Source organism: Eurosta solidaginis, chromosome 3 (assembly GCF_040869045.1).
Source record: "Eurosta solidaginis isolate ZX-2024a chromosome 3, ASM4086904v1, whole genome shotgun sequence".
Classification (NCBI taxonomy): Eukaryota; Metazoa; Arthropoda; class Insecta; order Diptera; family Tephritidae; genus Eurosta; species Eurosta solidaginis.
In genome coordinates, this window is record NC_090321.1 from 288064351 (window position 1) to 288083122 (window position 18772).

The window sequence follows — 18772 nt, forward strand, 5'->3', positions numbered from 1 at the left end:
AATACTTTTCAAAGAAGAGTGCTATTCAAAGTTTCAAAATTTAGTAACAAAAAAGCGTAATTTTCCGATTTTTTTTTCCAATTTATCCCATATTGCATTATTTAAGAGACACTTTTTTGCCATAAAATCTGAAGTAGGCTTCAAATTAATATCATTAGATTGTTACTAGCGTGAAAACCAAAGAAAGAGTTCTCTTGAAATATGTACAGGCTTAGAAAGTATGCCTGGTCGGGCAATTTTCGGAAACTTTCAAAAATATCTACATATGTTTGCTATTATCAGCGATGATTGAATGCCAAAAGCAAGGTGAAAGGAATTTTTTTGTCTAAAAAAGTCGATGTTGAAAGACCTTTAATATCCTCCAACCCAGGGAATCAATTAGGGCAATATTTTGGTTCAAAGATGATGTATATGCGAGCACTTGATATGTATTATATATAAAACATCACTTGTTCTCGTCTAACAATCAATGCGAAGAGTAGAACTTCAGTTAAAGATATGGGGTACACGCGTAAGCATAATTTTCAAATGTACACACGACCAGTGGCGTAAATAGCTTTTTGTGATGGGGGGATTTAATTTGACAATTTTTTTTTTTACTTTTAAGTTATTTTTATTGGTTCAACGTATTTTATTATATTGTATAAAAACAAAAAAAAAAAAAAATAGGGATACTTTTTTTACTTGGGTGCCCTCAATATGCGAAAAAGTATTTCAATAATTAAAGAAGGAAATCAAGTTTTCGGAATTTTTTCGATAACTTATCTATCACTTCATCATTGCAATGTCATGATGAATAGCCAGAGCAGCCAGTGAGAAAATGCGTTCCGCGGTTGATTTCGATACCGGAAAAGTAGCTAATATCCTCAGAAATACGTTGGTATTCGGACAATTTTTTCTGGACAATGATCAAGCGCATCCAAAGAGTTTACAGGTTTGATATCACCTCTACGAATCAAATATCTGTTCCACACTTCTAATCCGGCAAAAACAGCAGGTGGCCCCGCAGTGAGAAATTCGTGATAAAACTCGACTGTCTTGATGAATTTATCAGCTACTTTTTCAATTTCATTCAAATCATGCTTGAAAAGAGCCGAAAATCCTTCTAGTATATTTTCATGTCAAGTGAGTCTTTCCCCAAGATCCATGATGTAAGAATCTAGGAATGGATTGAACACTGCTACACGAAAATAATCTTTTGTACTTTGAACTTCAGGATTTGCCCGTTTTTTTTTTTGTTTACGCGCTATTCTTTTGTGTTTGATCTCAATGTCAAGAGTTTCAGCAACTTTTTTCGATGCTTCGTAAATTTCAGAATTAAAGTCTTCTTTTGCACACATCTTTTTTACTTCCTCGCACAAATCTTTGGCGAGATCCATGGCTTGAACCAAATCTAAATTAACCTTTTGCAATTCGTGACGCAAAGGAAACGACAGTTGAAAAATTACATTGATAATATGTAAACATATTAAAAATCCATTTTTAAATTTTTTGCGTCTGTTTCCGAGGTTTTCATTTCTCTAGAGTTTCGTTAACGAACGGAAATAACTCATAAAAATCGTTGACGGTCTCATATTTCGAAACCCATCAATCAGGTTTAATCTTTTTAAAGATTTCGTTCGTGAAGTTTCGTCAGATTCTTCAATCATGTTTTCCAAAATGGCTTTTCTTTTAGGTTTATAACTATCATGAAACGATTTTTTCTTTCTAATTTTAGAGTGATATAAATGATTTAATACTACAAGAAGGTTAATGATAGTTCGAGAAATGAATGCATACATGACTATGTATAAGTAAAAATTTTCAAAAATTATATTTTCAATTTCCCATGGGGGATTGATCTCCTTATCTACGCCACTGCACACGACCAAAAAAATTTTGAATCAGGAAATTGTTAAAAAGAAAGCTGTATATTTATCTTTGAAGAAATCGCCAAAAATTCTAAAATCGATAAAATGTGATGGCTGAAAGCAGGGCACAGCCTATCATTGTGAACTCCAAATTTCCAGAATCAACATTGTTAGTTTAAATTTAAAGATTTGCACATGATCATAAAGATTTTGTAATCACGCGCTCTATTTCACGATTTTCCTATTTGATTGATCTTATGCAACTCATGTATCCTTCTTCTGTAAAGTTCGTAAGTTGTAAACAGGTACTCCCTTTTCGTACTATTCGTACGATAGGTAAAAACATTATTTCTTTATAGTAGTATATTAGACAGCTCATTGTAAAATTTGAGTTACTATAATTATTTATTTACGTATTAAAACATAAATTAGAATTTTATTGGTATTTTCGATATTAATTTTTTACGCTTACAATGAGTTCGACAAGTGGGTGCTTCGAACCTGGACTTAAGTAGAGAAATTCTGCATAGAAAACCTCGATATACACATGTTATTTAAAATCAAAAAAACAGTCAATAATCAGTAAATTGTGACTTAAAATTTTTCCTTTTGGCTTCTCATTGTTTTCTATTCCATTTCCAAATGTGTTTTAGAAATCGCCGGTTAGATTTGAAATTGTCTTTTGTATTTTAGAAAACATTGAAAGAATCAAATGCAAACTTTCTGAAATATTTTCTAAGATCCATTTTTTTAAACCTATTTGAAATAGTGCAGAATAGGAAATTGTCTTTTAGAGCAGTTTAATTTGAGAAACGATGGCTTATGTTCTGTATCTGTTTTACCTTTTCAAAAATAATTTTTTTTTTAATACAACTAAGTAGAGTATTTAGTTACAGTAAAAATTTTCAATTATTTTTTTAGTTTTTAAAGGGCTTTTTAAAATGTACCTATGTATGTATGTAAAATCTTTAAATTTTTAACATCTATTCTTCTGCAAATTTATTTCAGCATTGATTCACTTTTGATTTTTTGATTTCATTACAATGTATAGTACCATTTATTTTTATTATGCATACATATAATTAATAATAAGGGGAACCCTAAAATAGTTGACTTTATAACTTTTTCCATAACGTATTTGCATTTTTTGTTTCACCATCCTCACCTTAGTAGTCATTATAAGCTTGATATCGCTATAAATATGTACAGGCAATGTACGTCATGGATACGGCTAATATTCATTCATTCACTCATTCAATATATAATACCTATGTACATACGGACATACATATCGTATTGCCCTTTTATAGTTGAAATTTTTTAGTTTTTAGTAAGTCTTATATTCTTCCTTATAAAGTATTTATGATAATTTGCTTGGCGTTTGATAGAATGCTTCATTTGAACTATTTAGGTATGCCAGATAGGATAGATTTTTATTATTATTTTTATTTCCACAAATACTTTTTTATTGTTATCCTTTATAAATATGTGCCAATGTCCAATCTTAACATTATTTTTATTTCCTTTTTCTTTTTTGTTTCTTCCCTTTTTTTATTTTCATATAATTTGACAACAACAAAAAAAAAAACACGTTAACTTTCACACCTTTGACCACCACCGCAAATGTAACACACTCACCATTAAACCACCACCAAATCACCAAATCCAATATTCGACTTTAAAATATTATCTTTGAATTGATGTTGGCGCCATTCGATTTGTTTAAACAATTATTTGTATTAAAATAATAACAATGACTAATTTGTCGCAACATATAAAGATTTAAGTATTACACGCATAGCTGGCTTAACTTGGAATGAGTGGAATGCCCGGTTAGCCATGCCATTGGTCACACAGTTGCGTGAAGGTGTAACTCCTTTAGTTTTTCCAACCGATTTATCCGTTAATACCATGGAAAAAGGAAGTGGACCGACGACGGCCACATTAGATTGTAAGTCACCAACTCCGGACATATCCAGTGAATTAGGCAGTATTGTTGATGCTGCTACTGCAAACGAAACGAATATACCGAATGTTCCTTTGACTCGTAGCTCTGGAGCTGTTATCAGTGCAAATGCTGGAGAGAAAATAAGTACGGCTGGCACCAGTAGCATAACAGGAAAAAGGAAGCATATTAGCGAAGAGGAAGCTGCCATGTTAATGCTAAAGGCCACTGTAGAGAAGTCAACAACATCTAATAACAGTGGTAATATCAGTGATACAAGCTTCAGTGAGGATAATCCAAATGCTGGCAATAATGTAATAAGCACAAGTGGCGATTATCATTCGGCACTTAGTGGGGCAGCTGCATTTGCGGATGTTGGGAGTGCAGGCGGGCTTTGCAATATCAGCATACTAAGCAATATCAGCGCATTGAATAGTTTCATTGGTGGCGGCGTCGGCAGCGGTGGCGGCGGTGGTAATGGAATTGGTGGAACTGGATCAAGTAATAATGGAGGCGGTATGAGTAGTGGGGGCAATGGTCATCCATGTCCAGATTGTGGTCGTGTATATAAACTTAAATCATCACTGCGTAATCATCAAAAGTGGGAATGTGGCAAGGAGCCACAATTCCAATGCCCTTTCTGTGTTTATCGTGCCAAACAAAAAATGCATATTGGACGTCATATGGAGCGTATGCATAAAGAAAAATTTATAAAACTGGAAGACTTAAAAAGTTTCACAATGGGCAGTGGCGACGATAGTGGCAGTGCTCCTATTGCTGCTTCCAGTGATTTGCGTCAAAATTTTTCTTAGCTTAAAAAAAATATTTACAAAAAACAAAAAAAAACAACACCATGAGAGTAGTAACGAGCCATAAGAAACAATCGATCATTAAAATAAGCAGGGCTTTACAAAGAGACCGATTTGTATTTGTAACTCTTAATATCTAAGTCGTATAATGAGAGAGTTGGCCGTAAGTGAAAGTAAACATGGAATCAGAGTGCCAAATTTTTTTTATGTTTTATTTTATTTTTTTTTTATGTTTTTGATATTTTTATAGTTCTTAAATCGATTTTAAGTCTAACTAATTTTAATTTTTCTGATACGTAGCTGTGACCGTGAATAAGATTTCAAATTAAAAAAAAAAAAAAAAAAATACATTCAATCCTTTGGAACTTAACATTTGCCATTGTAATATGAATATTTTCTTAAAACTGTTTACAGTAATGAAATTTCATTGAATTATTTTTTGCATGTCAATTCAGTGTCGAAAGTTTATTGTTATTAACAAAGTTTATAATTAATGTAATATACAAAGGTATATATGTACTTTAAGATTTTAAAGAAAATATATTCACATATGTATGTGGTTGTCTATATATGTAAGAATATATACATATCTATGTACACATATATGTTGTTTTATATACATATATGTACATATATACAAACGCACATACAAACATAGATTAATTTTCTCCACTGTAAGTTTGCAGAAAAGAAATGCTCAGGTGTACTCAGGTGCTACAGCCACTGTGATAGTACAAATTCCATTGAATATCAGGTTTATAATTCATAATTCTTCAAATAACTAATCCAGCATACATGAATACATATTTGGTATTATTTTTATGTTTTTTATTTATTATAATATTTACAGTTGAACAATGACATTAAAACGAAAATGTAAAGCATGGTATAAGAAACAAGGTAATTCCATTGTCAGTTGTCGGTCGCCATGTCAACTACCTAACAATTAAACAGATTATAGCATTACGTGCTACAATCACAACTAAACAAAAATCTTTCCTTTCCTTGGTTTTAAAAATTATTGCAATTTTAATGAGCGCTTTGGGAAACTTGTCGCAAAAAAGGTCATATGATACAAATTATCAGTTGCTTATTTGGGCAGGGCATATACACTGGGAGTGGAGGACGCTAGTCATCGGGAACCTCCGAAGGGATAAAAGAAAATAAAAAAATGAAATATTAAACGAAATTATTCTCACCATATTAAAGAACCACCAGGACAATCAACGCGCAGCCGCTAGTATCGCCCGAAAGCTTTAAAAATACCCGACATCTTGCGTTGCTCGACGACATCAGGCTTCACTTTAGCTTCAAAGCAGTGCCTTAAAGTGGTTTTCTATTATTAAAAACGGTAGCTTTCAAATTTTACATCTTCGAGTTCCTTACCATCAAACGTCTGGTCAATGTTAATTTAATCAATCAAAAGCAGATATCTTTTCGAACATGGCCCAAAAATTTTACACTTCGTGACTGGTAGCATTTGGTAAGAATAAACAGACGATTCAATCAACTTATATGGCGATCAACTGGCAATCTTCATGTCTCTCAACACTGCCTCCTGCAACACAATCGCTATGCGACATGAAATACGATTCCAAGCCATCTTTCTTTCTTCTCGATATAGAGTAATGACCACGGAATAGTACTCATAAATATCAACACCGCATTAAGTTTCTACTAACAAGTTTTGAATTTTTTTTTTTTTTTTTGAATATATTCATCTTTTACCACCTCATTTTAAAATATGGATGTGTGCAACAAAGAACAAATGGTATTTAATGCTGATAGTTAAAACATTTTGTTAAAAATCCTCAGTATACATATACCCAGAAATTACCCTCACTTACATACATATGTATATTGGATTGGGCAACGCCATTCTATGTTTCAATATTCAAGAAAAACTTCAATAATCTATTTTTTAATCAAAAGTGACAACCTCATAATGACAATGTAATTACCTTCTTTCTTATACCATGATGTAAAGTAGGTAAAGATAATAGCCAATTAATTTTGCTTGAGTTCCAAATAAATATAAATGGGTTATATAACTTTAAGATATTTATGTACATATGTACGTACTAATGTAGTAGATACATTTTTTCATACGTATACTTAATTGAAACATTCCTAAAAGTTTATATAAAAGACATGCTACACAAGCTGTACATACATACATACATACATATGCACATAACAAATTGACATACGCAACACAAAAAATTTGTGTATTAGGGGCCAGCTACATATGTATATTCCAGAGGTCTGCTTTGAGTACTAATAAATTTAGTGCACTTAGTCATGAGCCAAAAAATTGTGTCTAAATGTGTACTTAGTCAAGTACAGACAAATACCAAAGAGGATAAATATAATAAGAGCCGTCATTCGTTATTTTTTAGGCATTTACTCGATGTAAACTGAGGTAGTCGCTATTTTTTTTTTTTTTTTTTTGGCGAGATGTTTATAAATGTCTTCTATACATTTTCATGGGGTATTTGTGTTTATTTTTCCGACTGTATTTAATTAATTATTTAATTCTCTTTCCAAAAACACGTTTGCGTAAAGTGACAACACCGCATGGATAAATGGAAGGCAATTCAAAAATGTCCCTCATGAAACAAAAGTAGCGACTACCTCACAGTTTACATCGAGTAAATGCCTAAAAAATAACGAGTGACGGCTCTTATTATATTTATCCTCTTTGCAAATACTATGAGCGACTAGCACATAAAATAGAAAATACATACGAGTGCCCCGCAACACATATATCCCATACATATATGACATTGTTGAGTATAAACTGAAATCATAGTCGCTTTAACTCAGTTGCATGTTGGTTTCGTGTAATACACTGTATACTTCGTTTATTATCGGTTTTTCTTTAGCGCTGTATTCAGGTTAGTTTCGTTACATCGCTGTGTTGCTAGCGTCAAAAGACTGATATGACTATATTCATTTTATTGTACTGTTAGTCATACTGATTCAAATTTGTGTTTTCGTATAACACAGTTGACTTTCTTGCTCAATAAGACAATTGAGTACTGAACTGCTTCGTGGCTTATGAGCGGTAATTCATTTTACGAAGCATGACTATGTAAATGTGTTTTAGTGGATATAAGTGCTTGATATACTCTGTTTGTGTACGCACTAATACTAATTTTTTGGTTAGTCCACTAATAACCTTAAAACATAAATAATTGCAGCTCACTGGTACATACATATACTTGCATAGCATAGCAGTAATTGATTAGGCAACACAGTGCATTGCATATCATGGTAGTCTGTTGAATTTTGATTTATATGTGCATATGAGCCATGGCGGAACCATACAAGGTGGCAGCATGGTAACATAAATACAAATATAAATACAAATTCCAAGTCCATACTTTGTTTTTTGTAAATCACCTGTTTTTCCATGGCATGAGCGATGCGCGCGACACTTGCTCATCGTTCTATCGACTTTGTTTTTGAAAAGTGTAAGAAAGTAGCTTCACTCTCAGAGTTGAACACATTGCTTGCTCTTGTGTTTGTGTGTATTTACGATGAAATTTTTATTTGCGTGTCTGCTCTTGTTAGCGCACGCTATGCAACTATGATCAGGTCTATGTTTGACATGCTATGTACTGCTCTGTCAAGCGATGCGCTGCAGGTATATGCTAGCATGGAATTCAGTGGAAGGACTTACTATCTGTGATTATACTATACAACGATATCATGCCTTGTGTGAGATTGTGTCCACGGTCATCTTAAAATGTGTAATACGGTTGGAAAAAATACACCCAGCGATGAACAATTGTTAAGACAAAATTGTAATTTTTCAACATTTCTTCCAAGTAAACTGTCTTCTTTTGGTTTTAACAAAATATTTTTGAATTCTCCAAAACAAAGTATACCTTTAGTGTTAAAAATTAGACACGTAAAGCCATTGCTAAACCTTAATTTTTTTAACACGAAATATATTTTGCTTACGAACGCGTGCAAAACATTACGTTTTTTAAAAACACCTCAACTACATTCCAGTATTAAAAACGATTAGTTGAAGCTTAACCAAACAAAATTTTTAAGTAATTGTATAACTATTTTATGTGGTAGAGGAAAAAATATGAGTCTTACATACTTAATTGGCGCTTAACCGTTTAAATAATTATAGCCGTCTAAGAAGGCGCGCCAGTCGCTTCTTCGTTCTGCCAACTGGCGCCAATTAGTCACACCAAGGGAGTTTAAATCGTGTTCCACCTGGTTCTTCCAGCGAAGTGGGACCGCCCTATTCCTTTGCTTCCATAGGCGGGTTCCGATAAAAATACTTTCTTAGCCAGAGCTTCATCTTTCATTGCATAACATGGCCTAGCCAGCGCAACCGCTGCGTCTTAATTCGCTGGACTATGTTGATGTCTGCGTAAAGCTCGTACAGCTCATCATTAAATCCTCTTCGGTACTCGCCACCAGCAACGCATGGAGGTCCGAAAATCTTTCGTAGAACTTTTCTCTCACTTCCAGAGCCGTTCATCCGATATTGTCATGGTACATGCTTCTGCACCATATATCAGGACGGGTACAATAGGTGACTTGTAGAGTATGATTTTCTTTTGCCTAGAGAGGACTTTACTTTTTAACTGCCCACCTAGTCCAAAGTAGCATTTATTGGCAAGCGTGATTCTTCGCTGGATTTCAGATCTGGTTTTGTTGTTTGTATTAATGCTGGTTCCCAAACAAACGAAGTCTTTTACTATTTCGAAATTAAGGCTGTCAACAGTAGAGTGGTTTTCAAGGCGCAAATGCACTGACTCTTTGCTCGTTGTCAGCATGGACTTCGTTTTGTCCTCATTCGCCATCAAACCCATCTTCACCGCTTTTTTGTCCAGTTTGGAGTAAGCAGTACTAACGGCGCGGGTGTTTAGGCCGATGATGTCAATGTCATCAGCAAATGCCAGTAATTGCACGCTTGCAGGATCGCCTTTCTTGTGGACTGGTCAGAGAACACTTAGATTCCAATCGTCGGGCATTCACTCATCTGTCCATATTTTGCAAAGAAGCTGATGCATGCGCCTTACCAACTCCTCGCCGACGTATTTGAATAGTTCCGCAGGCAATCCACGACCGCGGCTTTGGTGTTTTTTAATCTGGTTATTGCTATTCTGACTTCGTCATAATCGGGTGCGGGACATTAATTCCATCACCATCGATTGCGGGATCGAGTTCATCATCCCTGTGTGGAACATCTCTGTCTCCATTTTTGAGAGTAGGAAGGTGTTTCCTCCATAATCTAAATATTCTCAGGCCATCGGTTACAAGGTCGCCGTTTTCGTTTTTGCAGGAGTTTGCCCCAAACTTAAAACCTCGCGTCTGTCGCCGATTTTTTTTGTAAACTTTGCGGGCGTTATTCCTGGTGGAAAGCAGCTCAAGCTCCTCGCTTTTTTGTTCCTGAAAAGGCATCTCGCTTCCTCTTCAACCCGCGGTCATCGTCGTCTTTCGGTTGCAACGCGGCATTCTTCATCGTTTTTTTGTGGTCACCGGTAACCATTTTTTTCCCGTCGGGTTGTGCTCTCAGCGGGCAGGTGTGAGGGTCCAGTTGCGTCTTACAATTATAAATTTATTCAGATAAACTTACTTTTTTCTCTTGGCTAACGTTTTTTTTCCTAAACACTCACATGTATGTATGTATGTATGTATATTATATATATAAATCAATGCATTGCCGTTATGTCAGATCTATGTATGTACATATGTATGTTGAGGGAAAATCAATTTTTAGTTGTCTTACATATATTAAAAGAAGCAGACAGTTGAGAATAACAACGAATATTAAACTCAGGTACTTAGTTGAATCGGATGCTTAAGTTAATTTAATAATAATTTTATAAATAAGTGGAGGTAAAACAAAAATTTTAGAGATAAACATACATATATGTATATATGTACATACATATGTACATATACATATATGATATACATTGTGCCAGTGAGAAAAAAATATTTTAGTTCCGGTGGTTATCTGGAGGTATACGAGGAATTTACACACGAGGGATGTAACCACTCACTAAAAACAGTTCAGTTCTTTTGTTTTAATAAATTTGTATCTATTTAATCTATTTTATTCTTGTGTTGATGGCAAATGTTAGCATAGTGGTTAACGCTTTGACAATTGATATACACACATGCATACATATACATATGTATTTATACGCATACATAGTGCTTTCAAGCAGAGCTTGACACTGCCATAACACTAACAGAACGGATTAGAATTTTAAAAGACGACAATGGTCACAAAATGGTACATTCCACTTTTTAAATTAATAATGTTTATTTGTATATATATTCGTATATATATTTTTATTGCAAGCTATATAGTTATTACATTAAATTAGTAGCTTTTAACTAATAATAAAATGTTTAATAAAAAACATTTATGATAAAAGACAAATATGATAAAGACAACATTTTTCAAATACCTCAAAAAAAAAAAAAATAAAAAAAATCATACATCATAACTTTATACTATATTATATATGTACATATGTGTAAGTGAAGTTTATCAATATTGTTTAGGAATAGGAATTTCATTTAGCGAGACGAAGGCTCGCTCTAAACTAAATTTAAATGTTGTTAAAACGTAAATCAAATTATAAACGAATTTCAAGCATAAAAAAATTATTTTTGAGTCCACGTGCATTTTATCACAAATACTTGATTAAATTTATACAAAAATTCAAAAATTTACTTGCTAAAGCAAAAACAAAATTATAAAAAAAGTAGTTCTTAAAGCTACGCTGATTGTTAGAAACGATCGTGGAAATTATTGCAAACATGTGAATATTTTTATTGGAATTAAATAGTGATTGGCTCTTTAAGATAAATTGGTGTTGGGGTAGTTGTGAATGTAAAAAAAAAAAATGATAAAAAAGTTTAAAAAAAATAAGCGCAACAATAAAATGTCAATACGCATAACATTTAAAAAATTTTAAAATTTTATAGTTACACTTATATTGACACAAAAAAAACACTTAATTTTCATTTAAAATGATGTCATTATTTACTGCTCTTTTTTATTTTATATATATAAATATATTTAATATCTTTGAGTTTTGCTTAGCAAACTTTCCGCAATTTTAAAAAAGAAAAAGACAAACACAATTTATTTAGATAACATACGTGAAAATAGGCTTTAATCAGAATAATCAACGTATATAAAAATATGACAAAATACTCATAATGTTATAAAATTACCAATACAAATTTAAATTCAGTGGAAGGCCCGTTTATCCTTATTTAAAATAGACGATTAAATTAAAGTAAAAAGTAAAACACACACTGAATTCTAGTTTGTTTATTATTATCTTTTAGTATAAAATATATTGTATAAATAAGGCCTTTACAACAACCAATCGGAATGCAAATAAATACAATATTTCAAAAAAAAACTAAGATTCAACGAGTTTGAGTATTCTTTCGTAAGGATTTTCTCTTTTTTTTTAATTATTTATTTATGTATATTGTTTCATCTTTAATTTTTGTAAATTTTACAGCATTTTTAACATAGATTTGCATATTTTGTTGTAGTTTGTATTTTGAAAGTAAGTACAAATCAGTAATTCTATTTTACCTTAATTTGTTGGTCATTTTGTTTCTAAAAAATGTTAAAAAAAAGTTCACATAAAAATGTGCTGCTTTTCCGAGCGTGCCATATATACTTGGATAGTTTTTGATATATTATTAATCATATATATGTACAAACTAACATAAACAGAATATAGAGTGCGTCATCTAATTCAACAAGCTTTTATTATATTTCCAGATGTGGCACCGAAAGCAACTTTGAAATGTGCCAAAGCTTCAACATACCAGCCTAATACTTCTTCAATAGCGACACCTACCGTCTACAGATCTGAATCTCAAACTCAATCACAAAGCGAATCCCGTATCCGGGTACGCGACTGGCTTATGCTCGCCGATCAGTCCGTTCTTCGAAAAACGATAGATCCAAATTCAGGTATTTTCTACTAATTTGCAAACATATTTACATTTATTTATACATGTATTAGGGTACAGCAATATCGCACTTCTATGTAGATCAAAACAGCGAACAATTCGAAAAATCGTAATGTTCAGAAAACGCGAAAAATTAACTTTTTCTCCCATTTGCGCCAACGCAAATCTTATTTTTTACAAAGTCTTTTATAGCTGATTAGAGGAGGTATTAGTAAATCGAGTATAATACAGTTAGGTCAGTATTGAATTGGGCTAACTCCATATTGATCTATGTAGGTAGGTATGCGGTACGAGGCATTTATAGGCAAGGAAGAATTAAACAAGAAAACCGAAGCATTTCGAAGTAGGAATAATTTAAAAACCATTTGAATATTTGTTGGATTTAACTACTAAAAACTTTAAAGTTTTGGGAAAGGCACCTTAACATACATATACATTTATTTATGTACATACAGCATATGGCCAATGAATTATGAACGATAAAAACTACTTGCTTCTGCCAGAAGGACGTATTTGTCTGTACTATGTTATGTGGAATAGGTTGACAAGAGCAGCCAAAGCTTTCCTGTAAATATGAAAACATTAATTTCATTCAATTAGAAAAGCTGAATTTCGATTTTTAAATAGGAAATATAATTTTTAATACTTCGTTCGAAAGACAAATAAGTCCGTCAATTAGTAGGAAAAATAGGAAAGCGACACACCACAAATTGGTAGAGAAGCTCGGCATCGGATTTAAGGTATTTACTAATTTTGGAACTTAATTAATGTTTTATAAAAAAATTGAATTTTGTTTAGTTACAACCCTTTTAACCGACCTTCTGAGACACATCTTTTTAATAGGTTCGCTGAGGTACGTCCTTGGTAACAAATCTGTTAAGATACGGCATTCCTTTTAGGATATATCGATATCCATAGTTGTGTTAACTTTTAAATTTTTTATGTAAATATACATATAAGGTTTTTTATTTGAAAATTATACTAAGGCAGTTCAGGGTTTTGTGCATTTGATATTGAAAAAGTTGCTATAGCAATAACAAGCTACGGATCGTGAACAACTTGCTTTATTTTGAATTTTCCTTTTTTATATTTTTTAGTAGTTTAATTAATTAAATTAGTTCAATGAGCTCTTTACTTTAAGAGTAAAAAAATGTATTTAAATTGTTTTTAAGGAATTAATTGAATAGTTTTGGTTTGATTCAAGGTTTTATCAACATAGTATCCACACTGTCTCCAGTTTTGCAAGAAAAATTATCTCCGCACTAAGGTTTATTTTCTCATGGAACCTCCCGTATGGTCAGTCCCAATTTATGGAACTTTTTTTTTGTATTTTTTATTTACGGATATGTTTATGTTTTTTTTTTCTCACTCTCAAATAAATCTTTCTTTTGGTGCTGGGGCCGTTCATGTACGCCCTTTCACAGGAAACTTTTGAAAAGTGCTTTACCTCATTGTTTCAAACAAAAAATGCTCTATCTGAGCATAAATTTAATACTCTTTGACGTTAGATGTTGGGGTAGGGCGCTTTAGCAGCATTATATGGTCCAGAGTCCTTATGTGGTCTCACAAAGGCACACAAGTAAATCATATTGGATTTTATGCGCATGGCAAAATCAGGCCAATTGTTTATATTCCCGGTAGCGAGGGAATATCAGCCAAACTCTTTAATCTAAGGAGAGAGAATCTACGAACTCTCACAAGATTCTATACGGGACACTATAGTCTACGATATCACCTAAGTAAGTTAAATCTATACGATGCACAAATCTATCTTCGCGGGATGTGAAAACATTAGAGAATGTGGCATCTGTAGTAAAAAAAATCAATTAGGTCTTGACCTTAAGCACACCTTCACTTGACGATTGTATTTTATGATACTGTGCGTTTTGAAAAGATGGGATGGTCTTAACCGATACAAATTTAAAAAAATATTTCCCATATTTGCCTTTATCAAACACCAGCTTTGGGAACTTTGAAAAAGAAGCAAGTCTGTTCGTTTAGGCATTTCTAAGAAAATGCTTCTTTTGCCCCATGGGCGACTTCTTTTAATTTCACTAAAAACTTTGTAGATTTGAGGCTAAGTCCATGTTTACACATGCACTAATCTAAGTACCACCGTGGTGTGATGGTAGCGTGCTCCGCCTATCACACCGTATGCCCTGGGTTCAACTCCCGTGCAAAGCAACATCAAAATTTTAGAAATAAGATTTTTCAATTAGAAGAAAATTTTTCTAAGCGGGGTCGCCCCTCGGCAGTGTCTGGCAAGCGCTCCGATTGTATTTCTGCCATGAAAAGCTCTCAGTGAAAACTCATCTGCCTTGCAGATGCCGTTCGGAGTCGGCATAAAACATGTAGGTCCCGTCCGGCCAATTTGTAGGGAAAAATCAAGAGGAGCACGACGCAAATTGGAAGAGAAGCTCGGCCTTAGATCTCTTCGGAGGTTATCGCGCCTTACATTTATTTTTTTTTTATTAATCTAAGTAGAATAAATTCACAAAAAGTTAACATACACGTTCTCATACGTATATCCCATCCCTAGAAGCTAGGTCAGTAACTGGCAAATTACCGACAGGTTATCTGGTTTACGCTTTCTCTTGACGCTTCTCTTTTATTTCGTACTTCCACGTCTAGGGTGAATCCGGAGAACCATATCTATGTGTAGAAAAAATTATCGACAGTATATGGGAAAACTATTCAAGGCCCACATACGCGTGCGTACATACATACGTTTACTATATATTTACATTTGTTAATTTTAATTTAATTTAATTTATTAGTTTTTATCATCAATTTTTTATTCTCTTTGCAGTTTTTATTTCGTTTGTTACAACCATCTACATAATTTCTTTTTCGATATGATCTCTTTAGTTGGTCGAAGTGATCGCTTAAATGTTGTCCAATGCCCTTATCCTATACTTAGTAAACATCTATTAATTTAGTATATACCGTTTTACATATCTAATATTTCATTCGTACTAACTAAACTTATTCTCCCCTTCTTTTTTCACGCGGCATTTGAAATCAAATTTTCAAACTCCATTCATAAATTAAAAACTTTTCATTCAAACTAACCATCAGACAAATCACTAACCACCACAACTAACAATACGGCCACTAACACAGAAAGAAATGCCGGTATACAATGTGATGATGTCAATACGAATACGCCATTATTAGCATCAACAGCGATATTATCATTATGTTCGGCCGGCAATGTTATAACATCAAATATATCTACAACAACATCAACAATAACGTCAGCACCTAAACAACCGACATTGATGCGTATTGGTAGTATTGGTCGAACAACAATAACATGTGTGGCTGCACCAGCAGTCATTGGTGGCGATAATAGAGATATTAATTTGATAAATAATGGCAATATGGGAGTGATATCGGCAGCGGATTTAGCGGCGGCTGGCGTTGAACTCGAATCTGTAGATGAGAGTATGACTGAAGTGCTTGTTAAAATAGAAAATTTATCTTCATCTACTCAAGATGAAGATGAAGACATGGAGGAGGAAGGTGATAATGATGATGATATTGACAGCAATGGTCGTGGTAACAGTAATGGTAAAAAGCGAAATCAGCAGAGATGTAATGAAAAAGAACTCGATTTTAATTACGATCTCAAATTATCTAGTCCAATGTCATGGGCTTTTGATACCATTAAAATTGAAAATGAAGAAGAATTCGAAGATATACTCTCCGGGGAGAATGACACAACGAACACTGAAGATGAAGACGATTTATTAACGACTGCGGCAGCAACAACAAAACAAGCGGCAGTTAGCTCGCCTGCTCAAATTCCAGCGTCGCTTTCAAATGCTACTTTAATTCCGGTTACCGAATGTACTGATACACCTGCAAAACCAAACGCAGCAACAGCAACAACAATTCAATCATCTGGTTGCAATTTGGTTTATAAAATTCAAAATCCATTACCTAGCACAATTAGAAGGCTACAATTGAGCGAAAATCAAGAGTCAACAAGTCAACAATTGCTATTGGAACAACAACAACATCTACAACATCTACAGTTGCAACCGACTCAGCAAATTTTGCATTTTAAATTGGCTTCTATTCCTGCAACAATCACCTCAGTTACAACCACAACGACAACAGCACCACCACTACTACCACCACCATTATCATCCGCATCATTAAATGTAGATAACAACAATTGTACCATAAATCAAAATTGTGCCGATAATAGTAAAGTGACAGTTGGCGATGTGAATATCACTACTGATCAAAAAGTTCCATTGAAATCGAGTACAGAAAGTACAGCAAAAAATTCAGATTTCACATCATCAGTATCGGATGACAAACGATATCGCATACTTGTACAAAATCAAAGAATGAGAAAGGAATCACTCGAACACTCTGAAGATATGATATATAATGCCGATATCGAAAAGCCGTGGGTGTGTCGCAATTGTAATCGCAATTACAAATGGAAAAACAGTCTTAAATGTCATCTGAAAAATGAATGCGGTCAACCGCCACGCTATTTTTGTAGTAAACTCTGCGGATACGCAACAAATGTGCATAGTAATTTGAAACGTCATTTGAATACAAAATGTCGTGATCGCATTGAGGAAGATCAAAAAAACGAGACAACAACAAGCACCTACACTCTAGTATTTCAAAAAAATGAATAAATTTCGATAGCGCACTCAAAAATAAATACACATACATACGCCTGTACGTCTATTCAACATTCAAGACAAAGTCTTCAAATAAAGGCCATTTGTATTTGAAATTAAAATCCGGCAGCTCCAAAGGGGTCGTAAGAATGTTCGTTTACGAAATTCGAACAAACATATGTTCAAAAAATATACATTCATCAATATATTTTTATTAGTATTATTTATACATATATTTAGTTTATATACATATGTATGTGTGAAACATTAAGTACATAAATATATTATTTACTTAATAATAATTATTTGAAACGCTGCTAGTCAAACATGAACGCAACATGCTACATGTAAAACGTTCTTATGTAAGCATATTCTTTATATACGCATGTATATACATACATGCATGCATGCATACATACATACATATATACATATGTACCATGCTGAATTTTAATACATACATATTTTATTTAAATGCACGTATGTAAAGTGGAATTTAAGGTACATATATATATATATGTACGTTTATCTGTGTACACCTACATATGGTTTTAAATACATACATACATATGTACATATATGCGTATCGTAAAGTATAAAAGCTAAAGTCATTAATGAAACCTTTTCTAGTCAAATGATGATACGTCTTTTAGAAAATTTAATTATTATATTATACATACATAAACATTCATACATTGTATTATAACATACAAAAGTTTTATTGTATTTTATTTATTTTGGTTTACAACCAACTTAGTTTAAAATTTTTTATATTAGTATTCGAGAAATTAAGTTTTATTTTTCTTCTAGTGCAAGGTCAATGGATTGTAAATGTATGTGTCTTCGACGATGTTTTTTCGTAAGAAGAAGATGACCATATATGGCCATATATGTTTATTTTTATGCATGTTAATGAAAAATCTCTGGATATACTGCTAATACATATGTAGATGTAAGCTTCTTTACACAAAATTAATAAATTTTCAATATTGTAAAAAGGAAAATAAAAATTATTAATCTTTGTAAATGCAATAATTCATAATTCAAAGCTCTGATATTTACGTACATCATTTATATATTATATTACAAAATATGTACATCTAATGATCTGGCAATAAACTTGTTTGAATTTATTTGAATATAATTATTTTCAATTGATTGCCATGGTCAATAAAGCCATTCAATAGATATGTATTTTTATTTATTATACATAAACATGCATATGTACATTATTTAATTGCTTATATGGAAAGTCAGATAAAAATTAATACGTTTAAATATGTACACCCCAGAATAAATTACTAATAAAACACACATGAAGAAATTTAAGACGGATATAATAAAAGTTGCAATTTTATTGATTGTTGTTGTCGATTTTAGTGGGCTTCCAATAGGTCTATCATACAACGGTACCACCATAATTCATTATTTTTCAAAATACATATATACATATGAAAAATTAATAACCCTTCAGCTTCAAATCATACACACAAATCATTACATTGTTTTTTTCTTTCGAATAAAACTAAA

General features: G+C 32.7%; 1 protein-coding gene across 1 annotated transcript in view; it reads left to right on the forward strand.

The window, feature by feature from the left end:
- The window catches only part of lola (longitudinals lacking), a 137022-nt gene extending 118515 nt beyond the window's left edge, over positions 1-18507 (forward strand). Inside the window, exons 6-7 of the mRNA XM_067777014.1 lie at positions 12400-12594; positions 15672-18507. Coding sequence (XP_067633115.1) covers positions 12400-12594; positions 15672-17257 — 1781 coding nt within the window. The 3' untranslated portion in view covers positions 17258-18507. The remainder of the gene's footprint in view (positions 1-12399; positions 12595-15671) is intronic.
- The last annotated feature ends 265 nt before the right edge of the window (positions 18508-18772 follow it).